The following is a 19,336-nucleotide window of genomic DNA, read 5'->3' on the forward strand; positions in this document are numbered from 1 at the left end:
CTGGTGCCCAACGGAACCAAAGTGAGTCGGTCCTCTTTTGCCTACTCTATCTATGAAGCAAACTCCTTTTCAAAAAAAAATCTATGAAGCAAACTGAACTGCAGATTGAGCTAGTTATTGGCAGTAGTACTTTCTGACTGCTGTGAAATTTCTTCACAGGTGGATCTCAGCACTATGCTGGAGGAGGCAGTCCTGTACGTCAAGTTCTTGCAGCTACAGATCAAGGTAAGCCCAAATGACATGGTTGAATTAGACCTTCTTTCCCCTAGGAACTCTGTGTGTGATCGTGATGTGTCTTACCAGAAATTTTGTTCATGATCAGGTTCTCAGTTCTGACGAGATGTGGATGTACGCGCCGCTCGCTTACAGCGGCATGAGCTTAGGAATCGATATGAGGATCACCCCTCAGTGATGAACCTTTTCTTTTAACATGAATCCATGATGAACTTGACTCACTTGATTTCCATCTCAACGACGCCAAAACTGAACATTCTGAAAGAGGGTGAATTATTAACAACGACCCTTGCTTACAGAATTTCTGTACCCAAGGATTTGCAATCTTCCTTTGCAAGAAGCCAAGGAGAACCAATCTTTCGGTCACTCCGGCATGTCTCCACATATCATGATCAAATTCACAAATGCAAACGAGGCTTTGGTCTTCACAGGTCCTGCACTTTTGTAAATCAGCAAAATGCAAGTCTTTTTCAGTAGAGCACGCCATGTTTTTGTAGGAGCTGCAGAAGACACGCATTATGTGAGTGATATTAATGTCAGAGTAGACTTTGTATTTTCTCCGGTTGATTATTGATCATGGAAGGAGAGGAATAATACTACTAGTGAGACAAAATGTAAATTCAACAATATCTCGTAATGTAGCAGGATCAAGCACCAGATCTTCCTCTGGCTAATCTTGCACAACAGGCTCAACTCAAGAAGCATGCTAGAACACAAAGGTTTCATCATTCTTGACTATACTTGTGCTCTTTGTATTGAAAATGTGGAAGAATCCCCAATTCACCTATTCTGGGACTGTACCTTTTCTCTGAAATGCTGGCAAATGATCATACCAAACAAGAGAAAGGGTATTTCAGGGTATGATGAGGTCATATTGGCATATAATCAGCTGCCCTCTCCAATTGCCATGGACATTATCATTTCAGGGTGCTGGAATATTTGGATGCAGAGGAATGACCAAAAATTTCAGAAATATCACCCCAGCTCCTCAGTCTTGGAAACACAGATTCAAGAATGACCTCCAACTGCTTGAGCACAGAATTAACTCTCGGGAGTTGAAATGACAAGATCCCTTGATCTTGTCATCATAGCTTAAATATTATCTCCCATACTCTCGATGCTGCCTCGAACTGGAATTGGATAGATGCTTTTTCTTTTACTCCTTTTTCTTCTTCTTTTTTTTCCTTTTGTAATCATAGTGTAAATATTCTATCTCATCAAGATCCGACGGAGATGTGTGTGTGATGGTGTGACGCTTTGGGCCATCTGGACATGTGGTATGCAAGGCGGAAGGTGATACACGAGGAAGTATTTCAGAGCCCTCTAGTGCGCATGCTTCTGTGCAGAATTTCTATCGGAGCTACAATCGGCAAGCACGGAAAGGGTCTCGGCTGCGGCGCGGTCGCACGGATTACCATTACCAACCCCCAGGAGGGTTTTGTGAAGCTGAATGTTGATGTTGCAGTCTGGAAGAATGGACGGATGGGCAATAGCTGGGAGCCTCGGCCTTGGTGCTTCAGGGAGTTGACGTGAAGCTGTGACATTGGCGAGTGGTTTGAACCTGACTATGTAATGCGTGGTGACAGACTCTGCTTGTCTGTACGTAGTTTCAAACCTACAGGGAGATGACCTGTGGTCAGGGTCAGGTGATTCTGCAGCGAGGCTCGGGCGCAAGAGCCTTTCCGTCTGTGCAATTTCGCCACGAGATAAGGGATTGCAACGAGAAAGCACATTGTCTTTGCATGGACGCAGCTTCAGTGACTTGATCAAGCCAAATCTCACCGTAAATGCATATTGCCGCTGAGGGACATGTTTGGCTACATGTTTGGCTTCATTATCGCCTGAGGGCATGTACAATGCATAGCCCTAGTGTGATGCCCCGTATGTCATGTAGGATCGGATGTCAGAAAAAGTAGGTTTGGATAAAGAAGCGGGATCTTATGCAGTAAACGAATGCTTGAAGATAAAAGATGTGGCCAGATGTAAAAAGTTAAAAAAGTTAGAGTGAAAAGTAGAGATGCATGTGTATTAGAATCTTTATTTTTTATTCTTTGATGAGGCACCTTGATGGTAGCTTGCATTGGAGAGAAAAAGTCAATATAGATGCCTCAAGCTATTTTTTATCATGAGGCATATGTATCCATATGCCACCATTATACATTGCCCTGATGAGGCATCTGTATCCCGGCTGTTGTAGCCGTGTCTATAAGTTGCAGACTGTAACCTGCCTCCTTGTATGGACAACTAAAAAAAATCACTGTCAATAGAAATGGAAGAGAAAAGACTCTGCCATCTAAAATAAAAGCAGTATTACTGGGCATGGCAATCTGGAGACTACATGAAGAACGCATGTTCTACAGAGACACAGATTTGCCTGGAGCTTTACATACACTGCAAGTAGCCCATCGGATGATGATAAATAAATAAGCTCATCCGTCTAGGCAGAATAACCAGCGGGAGCAACAAAAGCACACGCATGGACCTCTTTACCACGATCAAATGGGCAATTTCACCACCACCCAAAAATACACCGTACATTCCAGTTTTGTACCAGAGAGCGCTCGCCCACAAACACACAAATTGTCTACCTTGATCTCCTGCTGCCAATTCACGCATATTATTACTCGAGACCCCACCAAAAATCATCAAAAATGATTACATCGAGGCATGATTACAGCATGAACACCACACAGGCTACAACTACAACCCTAATGTCCTATGTGCCAGCAACAATCAGGAACATCAGCTACACCTACAGCTAACCCTAAACAATATGCTACAAAGGGATCACCACATTTCCCCCGAAAATAAGCATACACTCGTTTCCCGTTGCGACCATTACTGTGGAGACGTTCTTTACATTGGTACTTTACACGACTGTTTGCCAATCCATCTTTAATACGAAAACATATTTAATGATTCCTTTCCATTAGGCTTCGGTAGTGGACTGGGCTGAGGGTACCCGATTGAAAAATGCATACTGTTCGGTGTGTTATGAGCTGCAGAACCAGAACTAGACTTGTAACTCATGGGTGGAGGGGACAAGCTATGAGTATCCAAGCTGGTTGGGGCTTTCGGACGATGACCCAATGACCCGGAACATCTAGAGCTGCTTGTTTCACTGGTCGGAAAAGGCAATAAAATAATAATAAGGTCAAGATCAGTAATAGTGCAAACCTTCCATGAACAGATCAAACATCAAATTACTGAAAGAGAAGTGTGAAAAAAGTACACACCCATTTGTATTTGTCTGTTTCCCTCTCACACAAGACTCGGTCTTCCAGGACTTCTTTTCTCTTGAGCAGTGTCCAGCATCCTGGCATTAACATTCAAAGTCATGAATGTCCACGCAAATATCGAAACTCAAGTGGATACATTAACTGAGGGAAGCTTACTGGGGATTTATTTCCTGCAGGAGAGTGTACAGAAACGTGCTGGGTGCAGTGATTTGAATTTTGGATGAATGGGTGTTCAAGCAGCTTGCTTGCTGTAGGTCTCTCTGACGGGATTCTCTTGAAGCAGCCTTTCAGAAAATCCTTCCCTTCTGATGATAAATTATCTGGAATTGGTGGGTCTTTATTCAACACCTTAAACATTGCAGCAGGCTGTTGCACCACAGAAAAGCAGATTCCATGCTTCAGAATTCCAAGACAGGCAAGGGAAATACCCAAATGTTGACATACTCCCTCCGTTTTTATTTAGTCCGCGTACTAACTTTGAGTGAAGTCGAACTTCATAAAGTTTGACCAAGTTCATAGAAAATAATATGAACATTTACAGCAAAATATCTATAAAAGGACAGACCCAGTGCATAGAAGCTCCCACACAAGGTGGGGTCTGGGGAGGGATTATAGGAACCTAGTCTTACCCCTGCTACAGTGCAATGCAGAGAGGCTGGTTCGAACCCAGGACCTGTTGGCACAAGTGGGGAGTACTTCACCACTGCGCCAGGCCTGCCCTCTTACAGCAAAATATCTATATGATGTGAAAATATATCAATGATGAATCTAATCGTATTGATTTGGTATTGTACAGTATATGTTAATATTTTTCTCTATAAACTTGGTCAAAGTTTGTAAAGTTTGACTTCAGAAAAAGCTAATATGCGGAGTAAATAGAAAACGGAGGGAGTACATCATTTCTCCATTCGCAATTTTATTTAGGCCAATGTGCCTATGTGTGGCAATTATCATCATTCATATACAAAACTAACTAATGAGAAGCGAGCTACCCTAATTACATAAATCCAACTCATACAACACATCCTGATTTTACAAAACGGAGAAAGGTTTGAATTATTTACCCCTTCAAGACCACTCCAAGGAGGCTTGCCGGTGAACATCTCAATAATTGTGCAACCAAGGCTCCAGATATCAACGGCAAGATCATAGCCTACATCCTTCACAAGTGTAGCCTGGACAACCTGGGATACAAATGCGCACGTGTGACTGCCATATAGCAATGACCAATGAGATGCAGCTTACAGCTCTATGAAACAAACCAAAAGGCAAAACCAAAGAATTTGTAAATCTAAATGCCGACTTAGCAGTATGCCCAATGATGTGATTCTACAGTAAAATGTCCATTCAAACTAAATGGTTTCATATCAAGCAAGATTGCAAATCAAGAATGGTACCAGGTTTAGAAGAAAAGAAGTCCACTTTGCAATTTTGAACTACTGTAAAAGACACAGGTTCACATTTAACTTTGAACTTGCAAACTGCTTATTTCAACCGTAAAATGTGAAATCGGTGTTTTTTTACCCCTTTACGGTAGTTCGGGTTCAAGACTGGAAATAGACCATTTACGAATTTAAGGTTGAAACGTGAACTTCTGTAGTTTAAGGATGTTAAGTGGATGTTCTTTCTTAATTTCAAGACATGTAAAGTTAGTAAAGGTCATCACAAAATCTAATCTATGTGGGATGATGAGCATCCCTTGAGCATATATATGTTCACATGTTTAGGTTATCAGCGTGATTTTATGGAAATTATAATACCTTAGGCAGGCTGAATGTTCAAGAAATCAGCTCTCTTAGGTGCTGTAGCAAACACATTGAATGAAAATAAAGTTCCATTAAATGCATGAATCGCTTTTGAGAATTTGGAACATCTGCTTTTCTTGCCTGAGCGCCATGTCCACAAGAAGACTACATGAAATGGATGTAAGCATTTTTGGTCACAGTTTCTCTTCTTGAGAAGTCATTATTTTACATTGCGCAAATGCAGTTCAAACCTTAAATGTTAAAATTATTGGCATGGCTACACAGGATAGGTATCAACCACTTGGTCAAACCTAATCAGAGAACCAAACTCACACCATATCGAGTGCTTTACTCCGAAAATCACCCACCTGCATGTATTAACAGTTGAGATCTTGCCATGGCCTCAATGCAGGCCCAGGGGAATATGCTGTAAATACCTTGCTGGCATTGTCAGTGTGACGTCCACCTCTAGCAGTCTAGACTCAAGAGTTAAGACCTTATCAAGGTGTTTTCACATGCCATCAACGCAGCACAGGCTATAACCATGTTGGTCTTCCTCATGCGCAATGAGACGATGACTGTACTGAAGCATCATTCCTTTAGGAGTCAAGCTTCACGGTTCAGTAACAATTCAGTTTCAGCAGCAAGCTTCCGACAAGTTTCATGTATCAACAAACTCAGGTTTCAGGTTTCACAAAAACCGAGCGCTAGCTCGGTGGCTAGAGTTTATGGTGGTAAACTCGCCAACCCGCGTTCGAACCCGTGGAGTGCTATCTGCGTGAAATCTGCAGGAAGGTCTCATTTTCTATCTAACAACATACAGTTAAGGGAGGGACCCATTCCCTTTTAACCACGTTTTTGGTTTCAGGTTTTGCTACTGTGTTACAAGAATGTTTCAGGCTTCAGAACAAAGTTCTAACACATGGTTTCAAAACTTACAACAGGGTAGCAAGTCTCATGTGGATTTCAGCAAGTCTCAGATCCCTGGAATTGAGCTATCATGTAGTTTTCAGTTTCAGGAGGTTTTGAGCTAGTTTCAGTTAATTACTCACAAGGAAACAGTACGGTAGGCCCCTGCGGTTAAATTTCTCTTAAGAGAAAGTATTTACAGCCTATTTACAGCGGTGAAGCTGCATATCGACCGCGGTGACCTCAAGATTGAGGGAGTGTGAGAAGAGAAGCAAAAAGCATACATCATAACAGAAGCTCCATTAAGAGTGACTATCTACAGTCATGGTGGTTCCAAATCTTTTCACGAACATGCAGGAGAGCTGCACGTGAATATAAGCAAGAAAGAGTTTACAATGACCCAATATATGAAAATGACCTCCCTTATACAGAACCTAGAGAGAGAAAACTACAGAGACAAAAAAAAAACCTCCTCACTGAACAGATGATTTAATCCATCAGACTCTTAGCCAGCTCCGACAGCCATCAACAACCTGTACTTATCCTTGATATTGCCGTATGTGTTGAAGATTGTGGAACTCATGATTGAAGATCCACCATTGAGTTCCTTCTGAATCCTCCTGGTGGTGCCCAAGTCTGACTCAGAAGAGGCAGTAGCGATTGCGATCCAGCATCAAAGGGAAGTGTGAAGGAGACACAGGTAAAGGTGGATGGAGGAGTGTGATGCCGTCACCATCGTCCTTTATTTCTTGGAAACAACATCACGACATCCAACACGAGGTATGGAGTAGGCGTGTCAATCCTACATGGCAAAGGAAAGGCAGCAAGGATGCTGGAACCGAACCAAGTGCTGCATTGCCATTGACTTCGGAATTGTTGGTAGCCACTAGTTTTGGGAGTGGGATGAATGTATAGGACAAGTCCCATTGTTGGGTTATAGATGGATCAAACAAAGCTTATTGAAATGCCCAGTTGGGTGGGACTATCAAATTATCACCCACACAAAATGTGAAACTGATGGAACAATTCAAGGCCCCCTAGATGTGTTTTTGGTATGCAAAAAGGTGATTCTAGCTCCAACTGAAGAAGCCTAAGAGTGGAGGTAGCCCTATTTCGTCTAACAGACCCAGCTACAACCTGGAAACTTTCGAGGAGCTCGAGCCTCACCAAAACAGGCCTAACTGCTTTATATGTGTTCCTGAGTAATACAGTGGACTTTACATGGTACATTGGTATCCAACAGAAACGGTGATGCAATTTACTTTAGCTGGCGTCAACAAATTAGAACGCACAAGTATTTTCTGCACGTCAGTAAAAAACAATGCCTACTACGCTTGAAAATCCGAAATTAACCTTACCACGATGAGGAAAAAGGAAAACGATGATTAATATAAAGACTAACTAATTCGCACCTCAGGGGCCATCCAGTATGGTGTTCCTTTCAGTGAAAGATTTGGAGCTGCAGTGCTCAACTGGAAAGAAGAAGAAACAGTCAAGGAAATTAATTAGAAAAGTAGCACCATGGCAAATAAGGAAAACCTGAAAGCGCAATTCCAATAGAAAAATAAACTGTGTAATAGTAGATTCATTACCTCTCAGGGTATGCACTAAAAATATAACTATAGAAGTAAGGAATACCAAAGTTAATGTCATATCAAACTAGTTCGAAATAATAACCAATAGTCCAATCCAACTAAGATATATTGAAATGTTTTACCAAGTACTCATATCAAATGTAAAAATTATGCTTAACAGCTTATGGCATACATAATGCTCCGGTGGTCAGAATGCGACGTAAAATTAAAGATAGGCAAATGTTCATCTGTGTCTAATCCTTCTCAAAGTGACTACTGAGTACTTACATGCCGACGAGACATTAAAGTGACTACTGAGTACTTATGTGCAAAGTGCTGGTGCTGTCAAAAATTATAAGCCAAGACGCAAAGTGGAACTCACATGCTTAGCCATTCCAAAGTCTGCCAATTTAACCACCCCATTGACATCAACAAGCAAATTTGCTCCTTTAATGTCCCTGCAAAAGTATAATAGTTTTATCTACATCCATCATCTATGTGTCATTTTAGCCAACCAATACTTGCTAGCAAACAATAGTGAGATCAGAATCAGCCCTTAAGATGTGGATAGAGCTGTACAAGAAGCTCAAGAAAACAAAATGAACTGAATGCAGAACAAAGTTGGAAGGGCAAAATAAGACCAAGCAATCTGACAATTTGTATAAGGGAAAAAGAAGAGGTAATGTAAAAAACTGAACAAAGTTTAGGTTCAGAAAGTTAGGAAACAGCCAGTGGCAAACAATTCTCAGATAAAAAACACATAATGAAAAAGAAAAATTACCTATGCATAATTTTTTGGCTATGTAGGAAAGCAAGACCGTTAAGGATATGGCGAGTGAAGTTGCGGACAACTGATTCTGTCATTGCACCACAATGTTGACTAATGTACTTATTAATTGAACCCGGATGGACATATTCCAGGTATATGTAGAATCTATCTTCAGTCTGCAAGGTGTCCATATCACTGTTAATAGCAAAGTTATATAGCACTGTTATTCCCTGAGTGCGGGCAAGTAGAACTTACAGTTTCACTGCCGTAGTACTGCACTATGTTATCATGCTTAAATTGGCTAAGGAATTTAATTTCCTGAAACAAAGGTGATGAACAATCAGAGGAAGTGCAAAATTGCATGATCCTTAGATAGCATAAGAAAATAGTGGTATACGGTTATTGCCCAGCCAAGTTCCAGAAAAATGAAACAAGTATTACTGCAGAAATAAGCAACATCAACACAAGTATGGCCGAACCTGTTCCAATTGCTTCAAAGACTCAACTGATTTTGCATCATCAGGAATTATGTTAACCTCTTTCATGGCACAAAGAGCTCCGGTGTGCCTGTATGTTGGTGTGACGGTATGTTCAAAATTTAGAGAAGCGATTACTAGTTTACTACAATAAAAATGAAATATAACATACCTATTGGTAGCTTCATATACACAGCCATATGTGCCACTGCCGATGAGCTTCCTTTTTTGCCACTGACCAGCCATTGAGGGCGTCTCAACTTTTGGAACTGATGGGTGACTAAAATTTGTTTGCTTTGGGCTCATTGAAACAGGAGGAAGAGGTAATGGGTGAAGATTGGGATTTGGATTGCCCTCAGAACGAGAAGTGTGGTTCTCTGGGAACAAGTTTGAACGCATTGGTGATGGAGGTGCACTTGGGTATCTTGATCTAAGAGCAGGACTTCTCAAAGGACTAGAGCGAGGAGATCGCTCCTGGCCACCCACAAATTTTTCAGGTGAGGTGGAAGGGGGTGAAGATCCTGATTGATCTGAAGACCATGGTGATGGTGCTGACAATATATTGCTACCTTGGATGGATATTGCAGCAGATGATAAGTCTACATTACTCAACCTTCGAGGACTCTGTACAGGACTTGAAAACCCGCTGCTCGGGGCACTTTTAGCAGGAATGTTCAACCTAAAGTTCAAGGTGTCACTTGGGCTATCCTGGAACTTCTCTTTATATGTCTTTCTCCGTTGGCCACAGGTGGCCCCATGTGTGCCAGCTGACCGTAAGTCATTGTGCTCGTGAATCTTTTGAACAGTTTGGGGCATAAATCTATCACCAGAGACATTGACAACATCAGAAACATGGTCAGATATGGAGTTAATCTGATCAGTGTGTCATGACATCAAAATTTTGTTTAACAATCACGTTCATGTTGAATCTTCTTTACTAGCAGCTTCATGGACCAAAACAAACTACACTTCACTGACTTTAGTACAGAAACAACCTCAGACACTCATCAGTTAAAATCACAATCTGAGCCAGCATTTTCTTTCATGTCAGGATCTAATAAAATCGCAAGTAGCTTAACCAATCATCATCAAGTGCAAATGTTATGGGATATCATAGCACCCAACAGCAAACTGTCTCAACTCGTTCTGGGGGTCCAAAAGCACAATAACTCTTCGTGACATATCATCCAAATTTTGCTAAGGTGGCATGATCTCCTAGTCATACCATAAGCTAAATAAGTTTGCAAGTAAGCCTAAAATCGTCTTAGTGGAATGCAACTACGCAGCAATGTGCATCTGAGGCCCTAATCCAAGCTAATTTGATATTGTCAACATGGTTAGAAGACTATAGCAAAGGCCACCAGCCCTGATTGCTCAATCCCTGGTCGTTTTTAGTGTTCACATAAAACTGCTCTCACCAACCTCAAAACAATCTGCCCTACAAAGTGGTCAAAATGCTAGTAGTGTGACAATTTTAGTGTATAGTGCCATCTGGCATGCCTTCTTATATGGCCATAGTGTTGGTAACCCTAAACTCATTCAGAAATCACTGCTGGTGACCTCACCCTAATCGCTTCATCAGTAGTAAAACAGAACTAACAAGGTTACCCCGTTTAACGGACTTGAATTGAAGAGCAAAGCAAGGAAGCTTGAAGCATCTAATAAACTGGGGTAGTAGAGAGAACAGAAAAAACGCATCACCACCTTGGAAACGTGGACGGCCTGTCGCCTCCAGTGTCTGCGACCCCCAGGAAGTCAGCCGATCCGTTGCAATCCCCGTCGAACATCCTCGGGGAGGGGAGCGGCCTCCCAGGCCCTCGGCAGGGCGAGTCATCCTGGTGGGGCAGCGGCAGAGGGTGGGGCAGCAGCATGGGCGTGGACGACGACCTGGCCGGCGCCGCCTCCATCATGTTACTCGGCGACCTCGAGATCGGCGTGGAGCTGGCGGTGGCGAGCCCGGACCAGACCGCGTCCCTCCTGGCGGGGTAGGAGGAGGAGGAGGGCGGGGCGGCGTGCGGGTCGTCGAGGCGGAGCGCGGAGGCCCCGACCTCGATGTCGTCGACATGGCGCAGGCGGCGCTGCCTGGTGAGGCGGGGCAGGTCGCCGGCGCCATCGTGGCGGGGGATGCGGGAGGTGGAGGCGCGGGCGGGGGAGGCGGGCGTGGAGGCGGAGGCGGAGGAAGGGCGGTGGGCGGAGCGCTTCCACCAGGGCATCGGGAAGGGGAGGGGAGGGGCTTATGGGGGGGCCGCGGACGAAACCCTAGTTAGTGGTGGCCACAGTGGTAATGGCGGGGTGGGGTGGAGGGAGGAGGGGATCGGTGGTGGCTGGAGACGACGACCCCCGCCATTTGGCCTTTGTTTTCTCCTTTCTCGAGAGGGAGGGGGGGAGGGAGGGACCGGGGGGGCAGCTGGTTTGTTGCCCTCTCTCTCTCTCTCTATCGCTCGCTCGCTGCTATTATTATTTTTCTTTTCTTTTTCCTCCACCCGGGTTTGGTCCGGGGCCACGCGGCTTGGGGAAGAAGTCCAGCGAGTCAATGCCTCCGGTTACACGTCGCACACTGCACGCGGCCTCTGCCTTCCTTCCCCCGTTCCGTTGCTTTTCCCCGCTTCTTCCCTCTGTTTACTCGCTTCCGTCTGGCCTCACGGTCTTTTCTTATTAGATAGAGTATAGATAAAATAATTTTCGAACGACCTTTTTTTCTTATGATGTGAATGAATGAATCAAGAACGCAGGCGTCTCATCACCTTGTTGACACGGCTAGATCGGGGGATGTCAATCGAGAGGATGCATTCACGGAGAAGTCTTCGGACGCTGGTTGGGTGACTTGACTTGGTCCTTGGAGGCCCAAACCCACCTCCAACAAATGATGTGTAGGTAGAAAAAGGTTATATATTTGCTTTTTGAAGATGTAAAATATGACATCTCAAAATGAAAATATACATCTTCGAATGCGCGAGATGTAAAACGGCCACGTGCACTGTTTTTTTCCTCGCCCCATCTTCTTCCTTCCTCTACACCCCCTGCACTATCGCCACCACCCAACACCAGCCACCGGACGCCGCAGACCGATTGATTTTTCGCCGCCCCGCGATTCGACCGTCGTCCGCCGCTTGATTCGTCTTCGTCGTCGTCTACGTCATCGTTGCAGCCTTTGTCGTCATCGCAGCCACCACCGCCCCATGAATCGTCCGTCATCGACGTTGCCAACAACCATCACACCGACGTACCGCCATCACCAAGCCACCACCCGTCGATGCCATGCCGCCGAAGAAGACCCCGGAGAGCAAGATGGTGTTCTTCGGCGTGCGGGCAAAGTCTTCCCACAACTTTGGGGCGGAATCCATTGACGCTGGCCGCCGCTTTTGGCTCGACATGTATTCCATCGTCGACAAGGGCATGACTGCCTACGACGTGGCAGTGTGGTGTGCGGGGAGCCTGAGGTCGGACCTCAACTTCCCGAAGATTGAGACCCAGGCGGATATGGAGTTCGTCGTGTGGGAGAGCATTCATGTTTTTTAACCGGGTTTTCCCCCTTTCCATTACTAGAACGGAAATACAAAGTCATACAACAACTAGGAAGAATAAGGTAGGGAAAGGAGCAAGCTCAAAGCACTGCTAAAAAACCACCGCGATTGCTCGCCATCGAAACAGACGCTATGGGACGAAAACTTAGACAACACGAAGAATTATAACTAGACCTATTACAAACATAGGCAACCAATAGTACAACAAAAGTACAAGCGACGCAGGATCTAAATCCAACAACAAGCAGTAAAATAGAAGATTCATTGTTTAACGGCCTCTCGGGCGACCAACCTCGGTCCTCTCCAACCAGAGGTGACCTCAATACTCCGCACCGATCTTCGTTGAGTTGTTGCACACTTTCATGAGCATCATGGTCCAATTGCGAATCATCTTGGCTCCAGCGTGAAGTCTTTCCACATCCTCGCCTTTGTGAAGCCATGCCTAGTATAAGAGAAACGAACATGTCGTGAACACTATCTCGAAGGAGATTGGATCAATTTATTTTTTTAAGTGCCTTTGTTCCGGGCCAGCCAGATAGCCCAGGTTACTGCTCCAAGAGCCATAATATAGAAACGTTCATCACGAGAAAGGAAAGTAAAGCACCACGAAAAGAATTGTCAGTAATTACTCGGACATAAATTTGCTCCAACGATCACTCCAATCGATCTCCAAACAACCCTGGCAACAGAACACTTGGAAAACGGATGACGTGAAGTGTCAACCTTTCTAAAAAAGAGCGGATTGGATTCCCATGCCAACGATGCCTTTTCATCGCCTCTCTAGTGAGGACAGCGTCTTGGAGAGCTGCCAAAGGAAGATTTGAATCTTCACAGGTATTTTGGCCTTTTAGATTCACTTGTAATTACATCCACTGAGTGGTCGTTCACGCCATTTATGCATGGACTTGGTACTGTATCGTCCAATTTTGTTCAACCCCCAGAAACATAGTCACACTCTTGAGTGAGGGGCATGCCATTCACAGTGTCGCAAATGTCATCCCACTGGCTGGACAACACAGGGTCCATCCTTCTACGAAAGAAAAGAGAGCAATCGATCTCAGCCAACTTACTGATACGTCTCCAACGTATCTATAATTTTTTATCGTTCCATATTCTATTATATTATCAACTTTGGATGTTTTGTATGCATAAATATGCTATTTTATATTATTTTTGGGACTAACCTATTGACCTAGAGCCCAGTGCCAGTTTCTATTTTTTTCTTGTTTTTGACCTTTTTCAGATAGGAATATCAAACGGAGTCCAAACGGAATAAAACTTTCGCCGTGATTTTTTATGGAAAATATCAAAAATACCAAAAGAAAAAGATACCAGACAGGAGTCCCGAGGAAGCCACGAGGCAGGGAGGCGCCCCCCCCCCCCCCGGCGCGCCTGGGGGGCTCGTGACTCCCTCGTGGGTCCCCTGACTTGTTCTCGATGCCATCTGGTCTTATAAATACAAAAACCTCCAGAAATAAACCTAGATCAGGAGTTTCGCCGCCGCAAGCCTCTGTAGCCACCAAAAACCAATCGGGGGCCCGTTCCGGCACCCTGCCGGAGGGGGAATCCATCTCCGGTGGCCTTCTTCATCATCCCGACGATCTCCATGACGAGGAGGGAGTAGTTCTCCCTCGGGGCTGAGGGTATGTACCAGTAGCTATGTGTTTGATCTCTCTCTCTCTCTCGTGTTCTTGAGATGTCATGATCTCGATGTACCGCGGGCTTTGCTACTATAGTTGGATCCTATGATGTTCTTCCCCCTATCCCTTCTTGTAATGAATTGAGTTTCCGCTTTGAAATTATCTTATCGGATTGAGTCTTTAAGAACACTTGATGTATGTTTTGCACGTGTCTATCTGTGGTGACAATGGGATATTCACGTGAGTACTTGATGTATGTTTTGGTGATCAACTTGCGGGTTTTGTGACATCGGGAACCTATGCATATGGGTTGGCACACGTTTTGACTCTCCGGTAGAAACTTTGGGGCACTCTTTGAAGTTCTATGTGTTGGTTGAATAGATGATTCTGAGATTGTGTGATGCATATCGTATAATCATGCACACGGATACTTGAGGTGACAATGGAGTATCTAGGTGACATTAGGGTCTTGGTTGATGTGTGTCTTAAGGTGTTATTCTAGTACAAACTCTTGAATAGATCGATCAGAAAGAATAACTTTGTGGTGGTTTCGTACCCGATAATAATCTCTTCGTTTGTTCTCTGCTATTAGTGACTTTGGAGTGACTCTTTTTTGCATGTTGAGGGCTAGTTATATGATCCAATTATGTTATCATTGTTGAGAGAACTTCACTAGTGAAAGTATGAACCCTAGGCCTTGTTTCCACGCATTGCAATACCGTTTGTGCTCACTTTTATTATTAATTACCTTGCTGTTTTTATAATTTCAGATTACAAAAACCTATATCTACTATCCATATTGCACTTGTATCACCATCTCTTCGCCGAACTAGTGCACCTATACAATTTACCATTGTATTAGGTGTGTTGGGGACACAAGAGACTATTTGTTATTTGGTTACAGGGTTGCTTGAGAGAGACCATCTTCATCCTACGCCTCCCGCGGATTGATAAACCTTAGGTCACCCACTTGAGGGAAAATTGCTACTGTCCTACAAACCTATGCACTTGGAGGCCCAACAACGTCTACAAGGAGAAGGTTTCGTAGTAGGCATCAAGCTCTTTTCTGGCGCCGTTGCCGGGGAGGTTAGCGCTTGAAGGTATATCTTTAGATCTTGCAATCGAATCTTTTAGTTTCTTGTTTTATCACAAGTTTAGTTTATTAAAATAAAACTACCAAAAAATGGAATTAAGGTTGCCTCATATGCTTCATCTTTTTAATGTCTTTCGTGAAAATGATGGGAAGGAAAATTGTGCTCAAGTGCTAGAAGAAGAATTACATAGAATGCTTGGCATACAATATTTGAATGATGAGCATGATTGCAATGTTGTTAGTATGAATACTTTGAATATCCATGATGCTAATGATATGCAAAGCTACAAGCTGGGGATGCTATGTTTGATGAAGATGATCTTTTTAGTTCCCCCACTTTGAATGATCAAATTTATTATGATGAAAGCATGCCCCCTATTTGTGATGATTATTGTGATGATACTTATGCTATAAAGAAGAATGATAATAAAACTTGTCACAATTATGAGTACTCCCTCCGTCACGGTTTAGAAGGCACACTTGGAAAATCTCTGGGACCAAGGTAGTCATTGATTGGTTGTGAGATGTAGCAGGTGTAAATGCTAATGCGCCCAATCAACTAAGAAATTACTAGTACTAATGCGTAAGCAGCAAATTAGGAGGGCGCATGCATGAGTAGTACTAGTACTAATTAATAGGAGCAATTGCTTTCGCGCCTTAAACCTTGTCTATTTTGGAAACGCACGCAAGTTTAATTGTGCCTTCTAAACCGTTAAAGGGGGAGTACCCTCTTACTAAACATTACTCTTTTAATGTGGAAACAATTCATAGTGTTCAAGTCTTTTACGATACTCCCACTACTATTGATGAGAATAAATTTCCTTATGTGGAGAGTAGTAAAATTTATATGCTTGTAGATCATGAAAAGAATGCTTTAGGTGCTGGTTATATTGTTGAGTTCATTCATGATGCTACTGGAAATTATTATGAGAGAGGATCATATGCTTCTACATATTGCAATAATATCAAGCTTCTTCTCCATGTGTTGGAACTTTTGAAGTCATGCTTGTTTTATCTTCCTATGCTAGTTGATTCTTGCTCCAATAAATTGTTTGATCACAAAATCCCTATGAATAGTAAGTGGGTTAGACTTAAATGTGCTAGTCATATGCTCCATGATACTTCCATTATGTTTCAATCCTTATCTTTTATGTGAGCATCATTGAAATCATCATGCCTAGCTTGAAAGGCATTAAAGAAAAGTGCTTGTTGGGAGACAACCCAATATGTATCCTTACTGTTTTTGTGTGTTCACATGATTAATCTACTGCATTAATCATGTTTTATTGCCTTAGTTTCAATAAAGTGCCAAGTAAAGCCTTTATGATTAGTTTGTGTGATAGTTGTTTGATCATGCTGAAAAGACAGAAACGTTGCGCTCGCGAAATCATTTCTAATTTCTATCCAGAGAGTGCTTTTAGGTTGATTCTTTTTTCCTACTGATTGATATACAAATTGCCTTAATTGTCATAATTTGTTCAGGATTTTGGGAAGTGCAGAAGTATGGTTATCATTCAGATCATTACAGATTGTTCTATTTGTCACAGATTCTGTTTTCAATGCATAGTTTGCTTGTTTTGGTGTTTCCATAGATTATATTGAGTAATATAAATTATGGAAATAGTAAGATACAGTAGGAATTGTGTGAAAATAATTATGAGTCTTGTTTTGACAGTACCCAAGTGATTGATTTGCTCGTTATCATACTAACCCATCTCACGAAGTTTCGTTAAGTTTTGTGTTGTGAAGTTTTCAAGTTTTGGGTAGAGTTTCGATGGAATATGGAACAAGGAGTGGCAAGAGACTAAGATTGGGGATGCCCAAGGCACCCCAAAGCCATATTCAAGGAAACCAAAGAGCCTAAGCTTGGGGATGCCCCCGGAAGGCATCCCCTCTTTCGTCTTCAATCCATCGGTAACTTTACTTGGGGCTATATTTTTATTCACCACATGATATATGTTTTGCTTGGAGAGTCATTTTCTTTTATTAGCACTTGCTTGATTTTATTTAGATTAATGTTTTTCATCACTTAGTTCAATAAAAATGTCAAGGATAGCCTTTACCATGCTTAATTTGCAAGTTTAGGAGTTGTTGTTTCAAAACAGAAAGTTTGCTTGTAGTGCAAAAATTCCCTAGAATTTTATCTATGTCAGAATAACTTGAAATCTGGACAAAGTATGCTCTTATAAATTATATACAGCATGGAATTGTTTCATATTTTTTGGAGTTAATTAAGTATGGATCTTGCTGCATTCTTCACAGACTGTTCTGTTTAGGCAGATTGCTGTTATGTTTGCATTGTTCGCATATGTTTGCTTGTTTAATGATTCCATTCGATGATGGGAGTTTTAAATATACAGAGGCATTTAGTATGCAATGTCAAATAATAATCTTAGTGATTTACTACAGTAGAGGATGATAAAGTTTTGCATTGATTTATACTAACCTATCTCACGAGTTTTTGTTGAGTTTTGTGTGGATGAAGTTTTTAAGATTTTGGAGACCATCATATGAGAGGAATTAGGGAGACACAAAAGCTCAAGCTTGGGGATGCCCATGGCATCCCCAATACATATTTCAAGAAGTCTCAAGAACCTAAGCTTGGGGATGCCCCGGATGGCATCCCACCTTTCTTCTTCAAACAATTATTGGTTAGTATCGGTTGAACCTATGTTTTTGCTTCTTCACATGATTCGTGCTATCCTTGAAGTGTCATTTTATTTTGTTTGAATAAGGTACTTAAGATCTGAAATTATTATATGGGAGAGTATTCACATAGCCAAATAATTATTCAACTACTCATTGAGCTTCACTTATATCTTTCGGAGTAGTTTGCTTTTTGCTCTAGTACTTCACTTATATCTTGAGCATTGCGATGATTTTATTTTATAGAAATAGTTGAACTCTCATGCTTCACTTATATTATTTTGAGAGTCTTAACCAGCATGGTAATTTTCTTAGGTTATGAATCTAGTCCTAATATGATGGGCATCCAAGAGAGATATAATAAAAACTTTCATATAGAGTGCATCGAATACTATGAGAAGTTTGATTCTTTGCATATAGTTTTGAGATATAAAGATGGTGATATTAGAGTCATGCTAGTGAGTAATTGTGGATTGGTAGAAATTATTGTGTTAGAGTTTGTGATTCCCGTAGCATGCACGTATGGTGAACCACTATGCTAGGAAGTCGGAGCATGATGTTTTTATTGATTGTCATCCTTTGTGTGGCGGTCGGGATCGCGCGATGGTTAACTCCTACCAACCCTTCCCCTAGGAGCATGTGTCTGGCACTTTGTTTTGATTAATAATAAAACTTTCACAACAAGAATGTGAGTTCTCTCTGACTAATGTGAGTCCATGGTATATACGCACTCTCACCCTTCCACCATTGCTAGCCTCTCTAGTGCCGCGCAATTTTTGCTGGTGCATAAACCCACCACATACCTTCCTCAAAACAGCCACCATACCTACCCATCATGGCATTTCCATAGCCATTCCGAGATATATTGCCATGCAACTTCCACCGTTCCATTTATTATGACACGCATCATCATTGTCATATTGCTTTGCATGATCATGTAGTTGACATCGTATTTGTGGCAAAGCCACCATTCATATCTTTCATACATGTCACTCATGATTCATTGCACATCCCGGTACACCGCCGGAGGCATTCATATAGAGTCGTATCTTTTGTTATAAGAATCGAGTTGTAAGTAAATAAAAGTGTGATGATCATCATTATTAGAGCATTGTCTCATGTGAGGAAAGGAAGGAAGCTATGATTCCCTCACAAGTTGGGATGAGACTCCGGACTATAAAAATAAAATAAAAGAGGCTAAAGAGACCACACAAAAAATGAAAATGAAAAAAGAAAAAAAGAAAGAAAAAAAGAGGCCAAAGAGCCCCCAAAAAATGAGAGAAAAAGAGAGAAGGGACAATGCTACTATCCTTTACCACACTTGTGCTTCAAAGTAGCACCATGATCTTCATGACAGAGAGTCTCATATATTGTCACTTTCATATACTAGTGGGAATTTCATTATAAAACTTTGCTTGTATATTCCAATGATGGGCTTCCTCAAATTGCCCTAGGTCTTCGTGAGCAAGCAAGTTGGACGCACACCC

General features: G+C 42.4%; 1 protein-coding gene across 1 annotated transcript; it reads right to left on the reverse strand.

The window, feature by feature from the left end:
• Positions 1 to 2,829: 2,829 nt before the first annotated feature.
• On the reverse strand, positions 2,830 to 11,383 carry LOC123452373 (mitogen-activated protein kinase kinase kinase 5-like). The gene is made up of 11 exons (XM_045129022.1): positions 10,651 to 11,383; positions 9,119 to 9,766; positions 8,950 to 9,037; positions 8,726 to 8,788; positions 8,483 to 8,646; positions 8,084 to 8,159; positions 7,540 to 7,599; positions 4,538 to 4,657; positions 3,630 to 3,839; positions 3,471 to 3,550; positions 2,830 to 3,355 (listed from the first exon to the last, which is right to left on the reverse strand). Exons 1-11 carry the CDS (start codon positions 11,157 to 11,159, stop codon positions 3,130 to 3,132), a joined length of 2,244 nt encoding a protein of 747 aa, XP_044984957.1. The 5' UTR covers positions 11,160 to 11,383; the 3' UTR covers positions 2,830 to 3,129.
• Between the last annotated feature and the right edge of the window lie 7,953 nt (positions 11,384 to 19,336).

Source organism: Hordeum vulgare, chromosome 5H (assembly GCF_904849725.1).
Source record: "Hordeum vulgare subsp. vulgare chromosome 5H, MorexV3_pseudomolecules_assembly, whole genome shotgun sequence".
Taxonomy (NCBI): Eukaryota; Viridiplantae; Streptophyta; class Magnoliopsida; order Poales; family Poaceae; genus Hordeum; species Hordeum vulgare.